This window comes from Antechinus flavipes, chromosome 5, assembly GCF_016432865.1.
Source record: "Antechinus flavipes isolate AdamAnt ecotype Samford, QLD, Australia chromosome 5, AdamAnt_v2, whole genome shotgun sequence".
Classification (NCBI taxonomy): Eukaryota; Metazoa; Chordata; class Mammalia; order Dasyuromorphia; family Dasyuridae; genus Antechinus; species Antechinus flavipes.
In genome coordinates this window covers 10,662,047-10,681,367 of record NC_067402.1, presented here as the reverse complement: position 1 = coordinate 10,681,367, position 19,321 = coordinate 10,662,047, and the positions used below count along the sequence as shown (strand labels likewise).

Below are 19,321 nucleotides of genomic sequence, written 5' to 3'. Positions count from 1 at the left end.
GTTTCTTAAAATCCCCGCAGTGGTTACATTTCACGTAAATTATTAGTTATCTGGTTGAATGCAGCCATGTGTTAGTCTAACAACCCAACAATCTCCTGATGAACCTTATCCTGAGTGCATATAGTCATCCCAAAGGACATTCACATTCATTACCTGATGATGAATAACCTAATTGCCATTAGGACTGAACAGTCTTCTAATTCGATCACAGGGATCTCTGGGGTCCCTTTAGGTTACAAAAATCTTTGATATTCTCTTCACCTTGAAACTTTTGTCATTCCAGATGAGATCTTTTCTTCTTCTTTTTTTCTCTTGAACTTCTAAGTTTTCTACCTTACATATATTACACATTTTAAAATAGCCACACTTACCCCATGCATCTTTTGTCAAATGCCTTATTCAGTTGACTATGTGTCATATACATCATTTTAGAGACATTCAGAGCCTGGAAGCATAAGTTAAACTCACATTATGACATTCATTCTCAAGTTTTTCATTATTATAATAACCCTTTTTCCATTTATAAGATGATTATATTACACGTTTATATAGGAGTATAAGAATTATTCCCATTTTGCAGATGGAAAAGTAATTTGACTGTTTGGGAATAGATATCAGACTTGGAGACAGAATAATCAAGTTCATGTCTCATCTTGGACATATCACCAATGGGTCCAGTGTGGTTAATCACTGAAAAACTTGATGCCCATCAGTGTTGCACAGAGGGTACTGATTTGTATAAACAGAGAGAATTTCCTTCATCTGAGAGTCCCTTCTATTGGTCAAATTGAGGGCCAGTATTCATTTCCCCCGTTTTATTTTAAAATAATTTGTGCATTTAATTTAACAAGATTTTGAGTCTAATTTTTTCTTCCTCCTTTCCTCCCTTTCCTTCTTCCAAAGATGATAGACAATTTGATAGTGTTTATACATTCAGTATCATATTTCTATATTACTCATTGTGAAAGGAGAAACAGATCAAAAAAGGAAAAAAGTCTTGAGAAAAAAAAAAGGTAAGTGAGAAAAAACTCAGAGTCTATCAGTTCTTTCTCTGGATATGGATAGCATTTTCCTTCATGAGTCCTTGTATTTTTTTTGGATCATTGTATTGCTGAGGGAGCCCGAGTCATTTGTATTTGATCATAACACAGTGCTGCTGATGCTGTGTACAATATTCCCCTGTTTCTGATCCTTTCACTTTGCATCAGTCCATAAGTCTTTCCAGATTTTTTTAAAATTTTGCTGTTAATCATGTCTTATTGCACAATAGCCTTCCATTACATTCACATAGCACAGCTTATTCAGCCGTTCCCCAACTGACGGGCATCCCCTCAATTTCCAGTTTTTTATCACCATGTCGCCATCATGTCACCATAAAAAGGGCTGCTATGAATATTTTTACACATGCAGCTACTTTTCCCTATTTTATAATTTCTTTCTGATACAGACCCAGTACTGGTATTGCTGGATCAAAGGGTATGCACAGTTTGGTTGGCCTTTGAGCATGAGTCCAAATTGCTCTCCAGAACGGTTGGGTCATTTCACAACTGCACCAATAGCTCATTAGTGTCCCAATTTTTCCACATTTTTTGCAATATTTACCAATTTCCTTTTTTGTCATATTAGCTAATCTGCTAGCTGAGGTGCTATTTCATAGTTGTTTAATTTCTCCAATCAAAATTGATTTCTGCATATGCTAAGAGTAGCTTTGGTTCTTTCAACTCAAAGATGCCTATTCATTTCCTTTGACCATTTATCAATTTATCACTGACTTGTCATGCCCCCATGTTACAGAAGAGTAACTGTAGGTATAAAGGAATTGTGTCATTTGTTCAGGATCACACAGCTCATCAGCAGCAGAACCAGAACTCAAATCTCGATCTAGATCCACAACTTATTCAATCTCACCTCCTGTCTGAGAGGGAATTTGAAGTAATTCAAAGGATCCTGATTCTGGGGGATTCAGATGTTCATAAAATGACTGTTAGGGGACTCAAAATTCATGTCTATAGGTGATGGGAATCACTTCCTGAACATAGTAACCATTCAGGCACTGGCTGGCACATCCCTTATCTTTCTTGTCTGTATTGCTCACATCTATGAAATGTGCAGGTAGAGAGGAAACTCACTGCCCGCCCTTCTCACAGAAGCATCTGGGGTGAATGCTTGCTTACAAAAATACAGCTAAGATGAAACTTCAGGGCCTCAAAGTTAGAGGGGGTTTCAAAAACCCTCGAAGACTACTTATATACAAGACCAAAATGTTGTCTACACTGGTGGCTACTTTTGTGAAGAGGAATCTGACAGAGGTGACTCATGTCACTTTGCACATATAAAGATGGGGAACATGCAAAATGTCACTCAGTTACCTTACCTCAACTTAGAGTGATAAGATGTTGTCCCTTCTTTTCCTTATACATTTATCATCTCTGCAGAGCCCAAAGAGTCCCAGAAGCCATTTAGTTTAATCCCCTCATTTTATGATTGAGAAAATGGAGGTCCAGAATGGTTGAGCAGCTTAGCCAAAGATACAGAGCTAGTGTACACAGAGATACACTCTGTATAAAGATACACAGAGACAAGATCTGCAGACAAGACCTTGGGATTCAGATCATCAGAGTTATTTCTGAACATGTTTATTTATTATTGGCAAGGTTTTTCTGACATCAAGCCTAAATTTTCCTCTTGGCAGCTTGCCCCCATTTCTTCTCGGGCTGCCCTCTGTGTTGCCCTTTGCACAGGACAGCCCTTCAAATACTCAATCTGGACTATGAGGGCCCTCCTGAGACTTTTCTCATTTGCTTATGGCATGACTTCAAGGCCTTTTTCTTTTTTTTTTTTTTATTTAAATTTTTTATTTAATAATTACTTTATATTGACACTCGTTTCTGTTCCGATTTTTTTTCCCCTCCCTCCCTCCACCCCCTCCCCTAGATGGCAAGCAGTCCTTTATATGTTGGATATGTTGCAGTATATCCTAGATACAATATATGTTTGCAGAACCGAACAGTTCTCTTGTTGCATAGGGAGAATTGGATTCAGAAGGTATAAATAACCCGGGAAGAAAAACAAAAATGCAGATAGTTCACATTCGTTTCCCAGTGTTCTTTCTTTGGGTGTAGCTGCTTTTGTCCGTCATTTATCAATTGAAACTCAGGTCTCTTTGTCAAAGAAATCCACTTCCATCAGAATATGTCCTCATACAACATCGTTGTCGAAGTGTATAATGATCTCCTGGTTCTGCTCATTTCACTTAGCATCAGTTCATGTAAGTCTCGCCAGTCCTCTCTGTATTCATCCTGCTGGTCATTTCTTACAGAACAATAATATTCCATAACATTCATATACCACAATTTACCCAGCCATTCTCCAATGGATGGGCATCCATTCATTTTCCAGTTTCTAGCCACTACAAATAGGGCTGCTACACACATTTTGGCACATACAGGTCCCTTTCCCTTCTTTAGTATTTCTTTGGGATATAAGCCCAATAGAAACACTGCTGGATCAAAGGGTATGCACAATTTGATAATTTTTTGGGCATAATTCCAGATTGCTCTCCAGAATGGTTGGATTCGTTCACAACTCCACCAACAATGCATTAGTGTCCCAGTTTTCCCGCATCCCCTCCAACATTCATCATTATTTTTTCCTGTCATCTTAGCCAATCTGACAGGTGTGTAGTGGTATCTCAGAGTTGTCTTAATTTGCATTTCTCTGATCAATAATGATTTGGAACACTCTTTCATATGAGTGGTAATAGTTTCAATCTCATCCTCTGAAAATTGTCTGTTCATATCCTTTGACCATTTATCCATTGGAGAATGGCTCTTCAAGGCCTTTTTCATTCTGATTCTTTTCCCCTGGAATTTTTCTAGGTTATTAATGTCCTCCCCAAATGTGGCAGCCAGAAGATAATACCAATCTAAGAGACCAGCATATTGTGGGGTCCCAGGCAAAGCCCTAAAGGGAAGTAGGGGAATCTGCAGGCTGTGTGGAAAGGAGGTTTGAGAGCTGAGGAACCTTTAGCTAAGCATCTCTGTGATCGTTTTTTCTTCCCTGTGACAGCCTTAAACTGACCAACTCATGTGTGACTTGAGAAGGTCGTGCCGAAAGCCTCCATCACCCATTGGCCCTGCATCTACTGAGGTCTTCCTGGCAAGGAGGTCCTGGGTCCTTTAGACTATGTTGAAATGCTACCTGAAAATGTCACTTTTCTGAGCAGGACATGAAGAGTCTGTCATGCCAGTTGTGCTATTCTGCCCAAATTGTGATTTGTCATCCTTTAGCTAATGTCACCATGAAAAGAGTATTCACTCACACAGTGTCCCAAAAGATTTAATGCAGTATTTGATCTTTTTGTTGTCATTGTTTTGCTTTTAATCTTTAGAATCTAAAAGAGCATCAAGACTCTGGGGACACCCAGTACATCTCCTAAGAGTTGGAAGAAGACTATATATCTCTTTTGAGCCTCAAAATAACTCAAAGAAGTAGGTGCTAGAGGGGTTAGCAAACCCCATTTCACTAGCAAGAAAACAGGCTTGAGAGATTCCATGAGTTGCCATGGGTGCTAAAGCTGGGAAGTATCGGAGGCCAGATTGCACCTAACTTCCTTCAGCTTCAGTGAGTACAGCTCCATCACAGCTTTTTACAAGAGCATCACACCTGCTTTCTCCATCTGAATCTGTTCCCCAAACTGTCACTGTCCCTCTTGAGTTGCCTATCACTTACATTTCTTAATTATCTCAAATCCAGCAGGCGGAAAGCAAGGCTCCACTCCCTGTTTCCCAATCTTGCCAAAAATATTCCTTTTGTCTCCATCACCAGGATGAGGACTCCATATTTTTTCCAGACCTCCATTTGTCTCTTATTCTAAGTTTTCATCTCTTCTCTTAAATGGACCAAAGTAACTACTTCCTAGCTGGTCTCCCTGAAGACAATTTCTCAATTTTTATTTAGTTTTAATAAGAAAAGAAGATTTTATATTTAAAAATATAGCTCCTTACCTCTCCACTTCAATATCCACAGAGCAGGGAAAACTGGTAATCCTAAAGCACAGATCTGACTATCTGTGTCAGTGGAATTCAGTGGCCGATAGGAAAGGGGCAGCTAACGAATGTCCATTGGGATTATTAATGGTACCAGAACTCCACAAAAGTCTTTGTTTTCTTTCTCAGGTGGCCTGAAGACACATTTTCAGGGTTATTCCAATGGCTCACAAGATCTATCAGATCCTACCAAGCTACAATAGTGCATTTAGAAAGAGAAGGAAAACTAGAGACCAGAAACCAAATTCTCATTTTACAAATAAGGAAACTGAGGCATAGAGAGGTAGATTTACCCAGAGTCACACAACTCATCAGCTTCTTAGCTCCTCCTGACTTTAATCTCAGTGCCTTTCATGATGGTCTAGTTGTCTGTTGCTAGAAGACCAGCCGAGCTCAATCCAGAGGCATATCATCAGCATTTATAGGAGGATGAAGGACATGTTTAGCAAGAGTAACTCTCATCAACCTTTCTCTGCTTCCTTAGTATGTCAACCTATTCTGTGGATTAGGGTGGAGGCAGGGGGTCTGTGTTCATGCCCTGAGTGTCAGCACCCCTGCTGCCAAAGGCACCTGATAAATAACATTTGAAAGACGAGGATCGAAGGCCATTCCTGGGCCATGGCTGTTGGGACCTAACTCCTCGCGGGGGATTCCTCAAAAGCCAGGTCTGTGAGTCAAACCAATACAATGGCCTTCTGACTTCATGATCACATTTTGTTTCTGCCAAATGCAGCGTGACCTGCCTCCATCAGCTACTTCATTCTTCATGTAACTGGACACCCAGATAGTGCCACGATAATCTTTGTCTGTCATCTGAGCACCAGGCTTCGGTTGGCCAGAAAGATATTTATTTAAGGGTAAAATAATCTGCCAAGTCTCAAGACCCGCTTCCTCAGGCTTAAAGAAGTTCTGGGCTTCATGCATTGGCAGAATACAAATGCCCCCCAAATTGCCTGATCATTCAATCAATAAGGATTTATGAAGTGCCACTGAAATCGTCTCATCCACTCAAAATCATATCCTTATGGTAAATATGGGAAGGGTTGATAAAAACCTATAAGCTTTGAAATTTGGCAAAGGTTTTTTCTTTGTTTGTTTGGAGTTTTTTTTTTAAACCCCAATGCAAACTTGAACTGTGGATTTTCACTACAAAAATGGATCAACAAGGAGGAACCCACATAGTCCATGACTTTAATAAAGTCCAGTAAAGTGAATAAATCACATATCCCATGTGGCTTGAGTCTTTTCAGAAGCCCTTGGTTGATCCATGGGAGCTACCACTAAACAGTTTGCCTAATTAAAATGCTGAACAAATCACCCTACATGATTTAGAGGCTGTGATCTGAAAATCTCTGCTACATGTCTCAGGTTTTATTTGTAAAGAACATTAAGTGAATTCACATGTTGGGTCAACGGAGGTGGCAGCCCACTGCCTCCCAGGTCACTGGGCAGATGGGGCTTCCTCTAGAAAAAGCACAGATTTAGCACAGGGGCTCCAGTGCTACCGCTCCCCTCAGGGGCAGGTCTTATTACCGATGTTCAGAATGTTACTGGAGTCTTACAAGTGGGAGCTTTGCTTGCAAATAAAATTTCAGAACTTGGCACTTTCTCACTCATTTTTTTTCCTCTAAATCACTTTCCTGGAAACATATGTAATACTTCTTACACAAAAGTGCATGGCAGCCAAGAAATCCAATTATTCCAAATCCATAAATCACAGGTTGTCAGCCCCCAAACGAGAAGAAACATAGGATGGGAATTGTTCGAAATGTCAATGGCCGGCAAAACACATAGAACATTTGCGATCAGACATTGCCAAGAAGCTTGGGTAGAATTAGTGAATCCTGGGAATTAGAGATGAACGTGTCTGAGATCATCTAGATCAGATCTAACATTTTACAGATAAAGAAACTGAGGGCCAGAAAAAAAAAGGGATTTGTTTAAAGAAATAATAAACACAGCCATGTTTGGTTTCAGATGGAGACTTTCCTACTCCAAATGACAATGCACTAAAGCCACTCTGGCAACTTGTCTCTTCATGTCTGTCTTTTCTATAGGTTTCTTTCTTTTCTTTCTTTCTCTCTCTGTCGCTCTCTCTCTCTTTCCCTCACCCTCTTCTTTCCTTCCTTCCTTTCTTTCCTTCTTCCTTCCTTCCTTCCTTCCTTCCTTCCTTCCTTTCTTTCCTTCTTCCTTCCTTCCTTCCTTCCTTCCTTCCTTCCTTCCTTCCTTCCTTCCTTCCTTCCTTCCTTTCCTTCTTCCTTTCCTTCTTTCTTTCTTGCTTCTTTATTAATCACAGAGAGACATTCAGACTTCCCAGTGAAGATCCAAGAAGGACCTTATCCCTCCTAGGCACCCAGTCAGAGCTGCTGAAACTCCTCTTCATGTCTCCCAAGGACCTGCTTCTCTGAATCCTCTATAATATGCATAGAGAAGCAGGACTACATCCTATCGGTAAATGGGGAAAATGGCCACATTTACACGCTCTCCAGTCAGCAAACACTAAAAGCTGAGAGGGAGCGTAGTGATAAATGGAATCCAGCTGTTCGCTCCGGCTGGCCCCGTGGCCAGGGTTCACCATTGCCATCGCCGTCCAACAGCTGTTTGGAGCTAACCGGCACTTGGCTTTATGAAGTATTTGGAAAAAATCCATCTCCCAAGCAAGGAGTCCTGGGAGTCATCTGAGTCCTCTTGTATCTATTCAAAGCAGAAATGTGCTACTAATGCCACAGAAGGTCTCAAGTTTTCAGAGAGTCATGGAAGCCAATGTGCCAAACCACAAGCTAGCTATGGGACTTATTGAGGAAGGACTGGCAGTGGGAAGAGGCTGCCTCCTTGGGGTCAAAGATTATCTGCTTAAATGGCACAACGAATCTCCTTTGAACAAATGAAGGCAATGATGTGGAACGCTGAAGGGGGAAGGACGCAGCTGAAGAGGGATTTTTCTTCCTTCCAGGCTTTCCAGAGCACAGGACTGAATCCTAAAGTGAGAGGAAAAGAAATGTATCAGCAGAAAACTCTGAAGGCTCCCAGCTCCCCCTTAGCTTCAGAACTTCTAAATCTGAGATTTTTCAGATAATAAAAATTCAAGGAGGCTTGAGCCCCATCCCTGTACATACTCTGGGTCTGAGTCCGCAAGAGCCTTCAATGAAATAGACAACACTCTAATAGAATAGCCAAGGAAAGAGTAAAAAATGTAAAATGCTAGATTTGTTCTCCATTCCTCATTCAAAAATAGGGACAATCTCTTGTTTGATTCACTGTGTGACCTGGGAAGTTAACCCCTACTGTCTTGCAAAAAGAAAAGAAAAAGAAAGAAAAAAGAAAACTTGTTTGAATTGAAAAAACTATATTATCTCCATGGTAGGTGATCCATCCAATCCCCTCTCAGCTTATGTTCAGTGGCCAGTTTGACCAGTAAGTGACGTTGCTGTCCCCAGCCTCATTCGATTCACATTGGTGAATGATTCTCTATTGGAGGTAGTGGCTGACCCAACGCCCCCCAAGTGTCCTTAGTGGAGGCTCCCCCGTTCTCTGCAAAACTCAGAGATCTTGTCCCTCCGTGTTCGCCTCTTGATCCCTATGGTTTGGAATCAAAGTCTGTCTACACTGTCTTATTTGTCACTCCTCATTGCTTCTTCATGGCCACACACCCTCCTCTTGCTTGTGCTCTCTTTCCATCGCTCCCCAAGGGACTCCATTCTATGGCGAATAAAGTGCCCTTCAGAGGAGACCCCTTTCTCTCACAGGAAGAGATCTCTTCCTCCTTCTTTGCTATCAAGGAAAGGGGACTCTGCTCTAAAAACTGAACTCTTCCCCCCCCCCCAGCTATTCTCCCTAATATGAATGTTCCTTCTCTCATGACAACTTCTGTGTTTGGACTAATAAGCCTCTTCCTTATTCCCACTAGCACTTCCAGATTCCACCCCCTTCCTTCTACAAGCACTCAGCAAACTCTCCTTCCAGGTTTACTCCATCCAGATTTAATTGCTTATTGAGGTCCTTGTCACACTCCTTCACCTTGCCTCCAATCATCATTTCTATCCCTATTCCCCTTCCTTCCCTGTAGCTGCTATTCTCACCCCCATTTTAAAGATGAGGAAACTGAAGCAAGTAGAAATTAAGTGACTTGTGCAGGGTCATACAACTACTGAGACTAGATCTGAGTTCCAGCAACAGAATTAGAACTCAGGAAAGGCTCTACCCCCAACCCCCAGCACACCCTCAGCCTTTCACACTGCATTCACTGAAATAGAGAATGCCAAAGATCACTCTGTCCCCGTGTAAATTTTGCAATTAGAAGGAGTTTGTTTCCTCATTTTAAAAGGACTTGAAGTCATCTTCCTAAAATCAAAGGAAACCCTTTGCTAATTCTGTTTTACAGGGAGCTCCAACAGATACCAGGGAATTGGGTATTTCCAGAGCTGACCAAGCAGGGCCCCATGACAATTGCATTGGCCAAATTTCCTAGAAGAAGAGAAGAAATTTCCATCTCAAGGCAAAGATTCATAAAATTCACATGTAGCAATTCCAAGGGGATGCAGGGACGGCAAAAAGGACGTCCTATAAGAAATAGAGTTCTCATCCTCCTCATTCAGAAAGAGACCCCACATTTGATAGGAATGGGACTTTAAACCCTGGAAGTCTGTCTGCTTGGGACTTCCTGTCTTCCTTCAGCCCGTGCCCAGCTTCCCAGAGTAGATCTATTCCAGGGAATCTCCAATCATGTGAATGGAACATTGAAACACTACATGACTATCCTATGGTGTGTGTGTGTGGGGGGGTGTCAATAAATCTTCTTCACTAAAGAGCTGCTACCAGAGATGGATGGTGCTGAGAGATGTGAGCGGTTTCCTTTAGACAAACACTTAAAAAGTCCTGGCTCCAACCTCGGCTATCTATAAATCAAAACAGAAATACCACAACAAATAAGCATCTTGAGACATTAGACGAAGATCTGGATTCCGCCTGGGCAATAAATGACAAATAGAGGAACACCACAGTATTGCAATATTGCCATATCTGGTCCCCAATAAAATAGAATCGAATCACACACAGCCACGGACTAACTAAGCAGAGTTCCTGATGACGAGCAAGGTCCAAGGAGGCTGCCAGGGGAAGGCCAGCCTGTGAAGGGCTTGATGGCCAAATAGGATTTATATTTGGTCCCAGAAATAATGAGGAGCCACTGGACTTTGCTGGGAGGGGAGAGAGCAGTAATCTAGTCACATAGAATTCCATTTTATCCATTGTCTTCTTTTTATAGATGAGGAAAGTAAGTTCCAGGGAGGTCAAGTGATTTCCTAGCAAATTAGTGACAGAAGTCAGAGGATCCTAGTTCTAGATCAAATTTTCTCAAACTCCTTAGTCTCAGAACCCCTTTACTCGCTTAAAAACTATTGAAGAACCTTTCCTCCAATCAAAAGCATAGTTTATGTATATATATAATGTATGTATTGATATTTATCATATTAGAAAGTCAAACATCTTGGTATTGATAAGGAAATAGTTTTGACAAGGCAGTCCCTCTGAAAGAGTCTTGGGGACCCTCAGAGATCCTTGGCCAAAATTTTGAAAGTCAACAATAAAGAGAGAAGAAACGGCAAATGTCATCTAATCCAAATATCTCTTGAGTAAACTGATTCCCAGGAAAGTGCTAATGTACTAGGGTTCCATGGGGAGCAAATACTGGAGTTGGGGTTAAAATCCAAACCCAGTTTCTCCCCCCATTCTTCCATATATCCGCTATCCAGTTCTGTTTCTTATAAATCCCTGCAGGTTTGGCCTGCAAAGAGTCAGATCTGTTACATTCAATAAAATGTTGCTTAATTTATTGAGGATCTCCCTGCTGTGGAATGCCCCAGTCAAGCTTGTTTATTTTGAAAATTTAATAAAACATAAGGGTTTGAGAGATGGTGGGGAGTGCTTTCGTAATGAAGCAGTTTAGTTGTCCGTCTAATTTGGGCAGTTTGTGGGGTTTGGGGACCTGAAAATCCTAAATTCTTTTGAAAGAAGCTGCAATATTTTTAAAAGATCATGACTGGTGAGGTTGTTTGCTTCCCTTTCTTGACCAATCTCCTGTCCAAGGAATTTGTAAAAAGAGATCTTTGGGGGATCACCCATTGAAAGCTAATGTGCGCCATCTGGCGACATGTTCACGAACTACACACCTGCCTGATTAAATTAGAGACTCTAAAGCACTCTGTTGTGAATAATTATAAGAATAACGATCGATTCCGTAGTTACTTAGGGTTTGCTGAACACTTTGCAAATACTTCACCGTATCTTCCCAACAAGCCTAAGATGTCGATACTGTCCCATTTCGCCCTGTTTCAGAGATGAGGCGACTTCGGCTTGCCAGGATCACAAGGTGTGAAATGGGCGGAAGATCAAGAGAAGCCTGATGCTATCGAAGCCTTATTTTATTCCAACCAGCATCGATCAGTTTCTCTGATTGCAGAGGGGTAGTCATTGTAAATGCTGATGTCAGACTTCAGAGCTGCAAACTGCTGATGCTAAGTTCACTTGCTCACTCACAGCGCCTCAGTGAGACAACTCTGGACCCCACAGAACTCGGGTCTTTCCTGACTCAGGTCTAGAACTCCATCTTCTTCACCCCCAGCTTCCTTCCTGCAGAAAAGTTAATAAATATAGATCTGGGCAGGTGCTTGGTGGTCACTTATTCCCAAATTCATGCGATCGGACAAGAGAATGCTGGAACTCCAAGAGACCAAGGGACCCCTCGGCTTCTCAGAGCGGCAGAGGGGGCTGGGACCATGCTCAGGAGCACCAGAGTTCAAATTGCGCCCAGAGCCGCCTGGCTGCGGGATTTGGGGCCCGTCACTTCACCCTGCTGGCCTCAGTTTCCTCCTCTGTAAAATGAGCAGGAGGAAGAAACGGCTCCTCCGGGTCTGGACAAAATCCTGAAAGAGCCTCGGGGCAGGCGGCACCCACGGCTGCGGGCACGGACTGCGGTCGGCAGGGGGCGCGTCACTCCCGCAGCCTCCCGGAGGAGGAGCCTTCCTCCTGCCCCGCCCCGTTCTACAAGGCCCTCCAGCCAGCGCACGTGAGACCAAAAAGGAGGAGGAAAAGGGAGAGGGAAGAGGCGCCGGCACTTTCTCGCGCATGCGCTGTATTTGTCCTGGGATCCGCTATACGGGGGCGTCCCCTGGCGGCAGCACACCCGTCACGCCACCGCGCTCCTGCGGCTCCTCGTGACGCATCAGCGAGGGGCGGGCTTCGGAGGGTCACGCTGACGTTCACGTACGCGCGGCGCCGGTTATGACGTCAGCGAGCCGCGCCGGGCCCTGCAGAGGCTGAGGAGCTGGTGGGGAATCGGCAGGCGCATGGCGACTTCTGCGGCTCCGGGCCCCGGTTCCGGCCTCCAGCTGCCCACCTTCGCGGCGGCCTGCGCTCTTGTGAAGCCGGGCTCGTGCCTGAGCGTGGGTCCGCACCGGCGGCACGTGGCTCTGTCGCCGCGCTTCCTGGACCGCAAGCGGAGCGGCCTCCGGCAGCAGCTGGACCAGGAGCTGCTGCGCTACTCGGAGAGGTGGGGCCGCGTATACTGGGCCAAAGGGTGCAGCCCGGGGGCGGGGCGGAGTCATCGGGCGGAGGGGAGCAATTGGAGGAGGGGTCTCCGCGGCGGAGGGGAGCAATTGGAGGAGGGGTCTCCGCGGCGGAGGGGAGTAATTGGAGGAGGGGTCTCCGCGGCGGAGGGGAGCAATTGGAGGAGGGGTCTCCGCGGCGGCGGGGAGTAATTGGAGGAGGGGTCTCCGCGGCGGCGGGGAGTAATTGGAGGAGGGGTCTCCGCGGCGGAGGGGAGCAATTGGAGGAGGGGTCTCCGCGGCGGAGGGGAGTAATTGGAGGAGGGGTCTCCGCGGCGGAGGGGAGTAATTGGAGGAGGGGTCTCCGCGGTGGAGGGGAGTAATTGGAGGAGGGGTCTCCGTGGCGGAGGGGAGTAATTGGAGGAGGGGTCTCCGCGGCGGAGGGGAGTAATTGGAGGAGGGGTCTCCGTGGCGGAGGGGAGTAATTGGAGGAGGGGTCTCCGCGGGGGGTGAGGGGGGCAGTTTAGAGGTAAGTCCTTCCTCCACCCGCGGGCCTCTGATTCCTGTCTTCTCCCACAGCCTGCGGGGCGTCCCCGTAGCCTATGACAACCTGCGGATCGTGGGCGAGCTGGGCGACATCTACGATGACCAGGGCCACATCCATCTGAACATCGAGGCCGACTTCGTCATTTTCTGCCCCGAGAGGGGCCAGAAGCTCCTGGTAGGCGCGGGCGGGTTCGGAGGTAGCGCCTGTCGCCTGTGGGAGTTTGCGTTACCGCCCCTCCCCCAGTCTTGCAGAAGAGGAAATAGGCCCACGTGGGGGCCGGCCCTCAGGGTGGGGGCAGGGGCAGTTTCCCCCGGGAGGAGGGAGACCCCTGGCGCAGGCTCCGAAGTCTGGGCGCTGGGGTCAGTCAGCTTCTGCCCTAGAGGGCTGGCCCCGGGGTTTGCTCGCTGGCCGTTCGAAGTCTCCGACTGGGGAGAACGGCTGCGTGCGTTCTGTGTATCCCGCTGCGCTGGCAGGCCCTGTACGCGCCCCCACCGCCCCAGCTCTCTGGGCGGGGGACTTTGATCATGAGTTACCTGTCCCCGTGAGTGCGTCCCACGTGCTGCCATTGGGGGAGGGGGGCGTCGGTTGGGTTGTTGGGAGTGAGGGTCCCGGGGTGGTGGCTGCGATTGCTCTGTCTCACGGCCTCTCGTCCCCAGGGCAAGGTCAACAAAGTGGCCCCCAGCCACCTGGGCTGCTTGGTGCACGGCTGCTTCAACGCTTCCATCCCCAAGCCGGAGCACATGGCCGCGGAGCAGTGGCAAGGCCTGCATTTCAACGTGGGGGACGAGCTGGAATTCGAGGTGTCCCGCCTGGACTCTGACGCCGCCGGAGTGTTCTGCATCCGGGGCCTGCTGCTGCTCAGCAGGTGGGTGCTGGCGGGGGCTTTTCAGTCCCTTCTCTTTTTACAGCTAGTTTTTCCTTCTGACTAAAAGTCTGTTTTATAAACCGGAAGAGAACATTGGTGGCTGTCATTTAGCTTCTGATCATCTCCAGGTCAGACCTTTAATTTGCATCTGGGAAACCCCCTGGGCCTAGCCTGAGGTCCTGTAAAGGGGAGAGAGCCAGGATTTGACCCCACATTCTCTTGGCTCTAGAGGTTCTTGGCCAAGACGTGCTCCCTGCAGTGACCAGGAATTTTAGCTTTGAATTATAGGGTGACTTGTAGTTGGAGGAAAGACTCTTGAAAGTGTTTGTGGCCTGTTCCTGGTCAGAGCAGCGTGAACAGGGGCCACTGCAATCCCACAGAACAGAGCCCTGGGGCTTTCCTGCTCTACGTGGTCTTCAGACTTGTCCGGAGCCAGAAAGCCAGGTCCTTGGTCTCTGCAGAAAACGTGTTGCTAGTGCAGGAATCAACCTGGATCGTCCATGTTCTTGGTGATGGGCCTGAGAAGTCCCTGGTCATGAGCTCCAGAGCAAGTTTGAATCCTGGTCTGGCTGAACATGGAGCCCTTCCTTCCTGGTGCCTCTATCCACTAAGAAAGGCCTCTTCCTCCTGGGAAAATGAAGGCTCTGAATTAGAATGGAGGATCAGAAAGAAGGGGAATCGGACATACTGGACGTGTGGGTGGTTAGATCAGAGCAGTCCTATGTCTCTCCCTTTATTTCATGCTTTATTTCATCTTCACACCTTCTCTCCAGTGATCATAATAATGTCTTCCAAACGTGGAGCTTTCCTGGGCACTTCATGGGAGCTGGGAACCTGGAGGGTCTCAGGCTGCCACCTGAGGGGAAGTGGGTGGCTGGTTATGGGGGAGGCCATTGGTGGGTGCCACACTCTGTGCCTGGGACTAATCTGGATGCTCAGGGACACCTTCCAGTGCTTACTGACCCCTGTCCTGTTTTTCACAGTTTACCCCGCGCCGGCTCTGCACTTCCCAAAGGTTCTGGGGACGTGAGCAGCGAGGCTGAACCTGGAGCAGAAGGAGAAAAGCCAAAGAAGAGCAAGAAGGGGCTGAAGAAGTCCTGCTCGGCCTGGGGTGACCTGCCGGCCACTGTGCCTTCAGACGAGGCTGCGCCTTCAGACGAGGCTGCGCCTTTGGACGAGGCTGCGCCTTTGGACGAGGCTGGGGCAGTGGAGACTGGCACCCCTGCCCAGGAGGCTGAGAAGGGACTGTGTGAGGAGCAGGAGCCTCGGACGAAGAAGAAGAAGAAGAAGCACCATCGAGAGAAGCAGGAGCCGCTGGAGCTTGACCCTCAGTGCCAAGCCAGCGACTCGAGCGGCTACCAGAGTGACCACCAGAAAAAGAAAAAGAAGAGGAAAAGGCCCAGTGACGAGCCTGAGGGTGCCGCGGCCCCGGAAGAAGAGCCGAGGCCAAAGAAGAAGAAGAAGAAGGAAAAGGAGTGAGGTCCCTGTGGGGCCTGGAGAAGATCAGGGCAGACGTGCCCTCTGGCCTGGCGGGAGGAAGGAAATGGCTCCATGGGAATGGCTTCAAGTCAAGGGTTACTTCTGCCCAGAGGAGTGGGGCCCAAGGGTCATGTCCGGGCTCTCCCCAAGCCCAAGGGGCCTTCGAGGCGAGGAGAATAAGAACTCTCTTTTGGAGGCTTCGGTGTCTGCCAAGGGAAGACCGCCTTCCCCTCCTTCCTTTGAACAACTTGGCAGGAGCCAGGGAAGGCACAAGCCTGTCTTCTCAGGAGCCCCGCAGTGGCGGGCCGGTCAAGGAGCTGGCATCCCCCCTCATAATCTAGAGGGAATTTAACGTCACTCAGGATTGCCCTCATCTCTGGGCACATCAATAGCTCCCATTTCTTAATACACCAGGCCGTGCAGCAATCACATGTGGCCCTCACAGTAATCCTGAGAGGGAAGGGGGAAACTAAGCTCTGAGAAGCCAAGAGACTTGTATAGGATCAGCTAGTCTGAGCCAGGTTGGATTTGAATTCAGGGCTTCTTGTCTGAGGCTAGCTTTAAACTCAGGTCTTCCCAATCCCAGGCCCAGCGCTCTTAACCACTGTGCCTCTGTGCTGCCCTAGCTATGGTCCTCAAGTTAGGCTTTGCATTAAGAAAACTTGACAGGCAGATAGAATGGGGTAAGACTAGATTTCTAGAGTATTCGTTTTTGTGAAAAGATTGATCATAGGATTATTTTTCATTGTCATATTTTTAAAACAGGTTTTCATTTAAAGAAGTTTAATTTGTGTGCAATTTTTCTGAAGTAGGAGGGAATTTCTTGTGAAAATTAAGGTATGTGTGTACATTCTAATAAAAAGCTAAGTGCTCTGCTTTGGGGTATATATAAAATGTATATATAGGTTTACAAATCTCAGTATTACTAAAGTGCCTTTTAAATGGTATGTGAAATAAAAAAGATATTATTTTATTTAACTTAGCTCTTTTTTTTGTACCGTAAATTTCATTGGGAGTTTGTGTGTTTAAAATTCTGTTACTATCTAACCAGACAGTATCAACAAATAAAAGTGAGAAGCAGTTAGTATAATTTTCATAGCAGAATTTTATTTTTGTATTTGATTTTTAAAAACATAATTATGATTCCTGAGAGTTAATGTGAGAAAAAAGTTCATCATTATCTTCAGTTGCATTTTCACAGAGGTTGATGACTGGCAGCTCATCTTAATCCAATGCCCTTTTGTATTTTAGGTTTTGAGGAAAAATGGATTTAGGGAAGACAAGGAAAGAGTCAGCATAGCCATAGTCACCAGAAGGAGCTTGACTCCTCTGCCGTGGTCAGGTGTACATAGACAAGGACCCAATGAGCTACACAGAATGGTGGCCATTTCTTTGATTATTAAAGTCCATTGAATTAAATCCTTTGAATTAGAAATCTGATTTCCATATTTTCTTCAGTTGACTTTTTTCCTGATACAAATAGAGGAGTTTCACATGCCTTTGATCTGAGGACCTGAATTTGACTATTACTTTCTACTTTACCAGCTTAGGAACTAGAAGTAACTGTTTTCCCTGCTGAGCTCCTTCATTCAAAGAATTTACAGATCATCTGGGAAATAGTTATTTTGGTTTGCAAGTTGGTTTGGTCTGGTCACAAGAACATTTGGACAAGCAGCTGGTTTATAATAAACATTTTTATTTAGCACAAAAGCAACATAACCTGAAATGTAGACCTCCCAGAGAGATCAACACATGAGAGGAGTCAGAAAAATGGGGGAGAGGTTCAGTGTCAAAACCAGTGCTGGTTTTAAGTACTGGTTAAGATTAATGGGCACACCGTTAAGATTAACTTACCCTATGGCAAGTTAAGGTCAAGGGGAAATGAAAATCTTGAAAGATGGGAACGTCAATCATGTTTCATTAAATCAATGGTAGCCACTGGTTGTAAACATAATTCCTACTGCCTTTTGACTTTAGTGAGGAAAATGTCAAATTAGTATTTTCTTTTGCTGATTTTTACTATATCTGATGTTTGTGGTTGAGCTCATTATAGCCTAATCACTGAACAAGCAGAATACTTATTAGATGTGATTCTCTTCAGGCATTTTTGACCTTGGGCAAATATAGCTATGTAACTGTAGTAAGGGAGTTTCTGTATTTATAAAGTTGTAATTGTGACAAATTAATAGTGAGTAATAGTAGTATTCATGGAAAACTACTTTGTATGAACAAATGAAAGAAGCAAATTACTATAGATCATATTTTTTTTATTTCTAGAATTTTTCATCTGGGCCTTCTGCCAACTTCACTGTTTTAGAATAAACAAATTACAACTGTGACCAAAATGAACAATATCCTCTACAGAACTTGTGACGAGAGGTTTGTTTGTGTTCCACCATCACTAAAGCAAGACATATTTGAAAATGGTGGGTTCTGGCTTCCCTGCAAGCCTGGACAATGTTGCTTTTAATCGCAGATAGGGTATATTGATATGTCAGGTGCACGTTAGGAAGACTTGCTAAGAAAGGGTAACAGCAGGGAGAACCTCTAGAAGTGAGAATGGCCAAGGAGACCCAACTATCTGACATCTACACTAATTGACAAACTATGGGTAACAAGGGCAACAAGAGAGCAAAACTTCCAGACTCTCATTGATGTCGATGGTAGTCAAGTCAATCATCCTCGCTCGCCTTGGACAATTCTGTCCAGGTTTTGCATTGCTTTAGTCCCACCCTGTTTCAGGCCACATGTCCCCAAACAGACACATTCAAAGGACCTTGCTGTCCTGAGGGAGTCCTTGGACTCTGGGCTGCCTCTGCTTATGGACTGGCCCAGATCTCTTTGGCAAGTATCTGTCTCCATGTTTTATACCTCCACCTGATGACTGTCAGTCAAGATTCTCTAGGACTCTTTCAAGAAATCATGAATTCTTTGAACATATACAAGAGGCATGCCTTGTGGGAAGAGTGCCCCAAAAGTGGCCTTTGGCTGAGTGAATCAAAGAGCACCAGAGTAGCATCTTCTGTTCTCTACATCTTTTAGGCAGCCTTGAGAAGGTAAAGATGGAGTCTACTCTAAAATACTGCTTCTGCAAGCCTCCTAGTGGACTTATGCATAGTTTATTCCCAAACTTATTTGATAAAAGTAGAAATAAATAAATCTGTCTATAGTTCTTAGAGTCATTGCTGTATTTTATTTTTTCCTAGTTAACAAATAAAAACAATTTTTGACATTCATTTTTAAAACTTCTAGAAATTGCTAATTCTCTCCCTCTCTCCCCATCCCCGTTGAAAAGGAAAGAATTTGAAGGTTACACATATGTAATCATGTAAAACATTTTCATTTTAGTCTTGGCATGAAAGAAAGTAGACTGCCCCCCCCCAAAAAAAAAGCCCTCAAGAAAAAGAAAATATTTTTAATGTTTCATTTATTTGATAATTTTTTTCTTTTACGTTAAAGTTTTTTTTTATATTTGTTTTTATAATTTTTGAGTTCTAGGTTCTCTCCCTCCTCCCCACAATTAAGAAACCACATGTGAAGTTATGCAAAACATTTCCATAAAAGTCAAGTTGTGAAAGAAAACATAGATCTCCCACCTTAATGAAAACAAAAACCCTCAAGAAAAATTAAGTAAAAAAAAAAAAAAAATTCTTCAATCTGTATTCAGACACAATCAGTTCTTTAAATGAGTTTTTCATAGCAAAGTCATTCACAGCTGGTCATCCCAGAAACTGCTATTATTTTGTATATAGTACATTTCACTTTGCTTGAGTTCATGGAAGAATTTCTAGGTTGTTCTGTTATAATTTGTTTTATTTATTGATATCCCATCACAAATACA

The 19,321-nt window shown here is 44.8% G+C and overlaps 1 protein-coding gene across 1 annotated transcript; it reads left to right on the top strand.

Annotated features, from left to right (window-relative positions):
• The first annotated feature begins 12,361 nt into the window (after positions 1 to 12,361).
• POLR1F (RNA polymerase I subunit F) lies at positions 12,362 to 16,458 on the top strand. The gene is made up of 4 exons (XM_052001084.1): positions 12,362 to 12,594; positions 13,169 to 13,310; positions 13,793 to 14,001; positions 14,985 to 16,458. Exons 1-4 carry the CDS (start codon positions 12,392 to 12,394, stop codon positions 15,478 to 15,480), a joined length of 1,050 nt encoding a protein of 349 aa, XP_051857044.1. The 5' UTR covers positions 12,362 to 12,391; the 3' UTR covers positions 15,481 to 16,458.
• Positions 16,459 to 19,321: the final 2,863 nt, after the last annotated feature.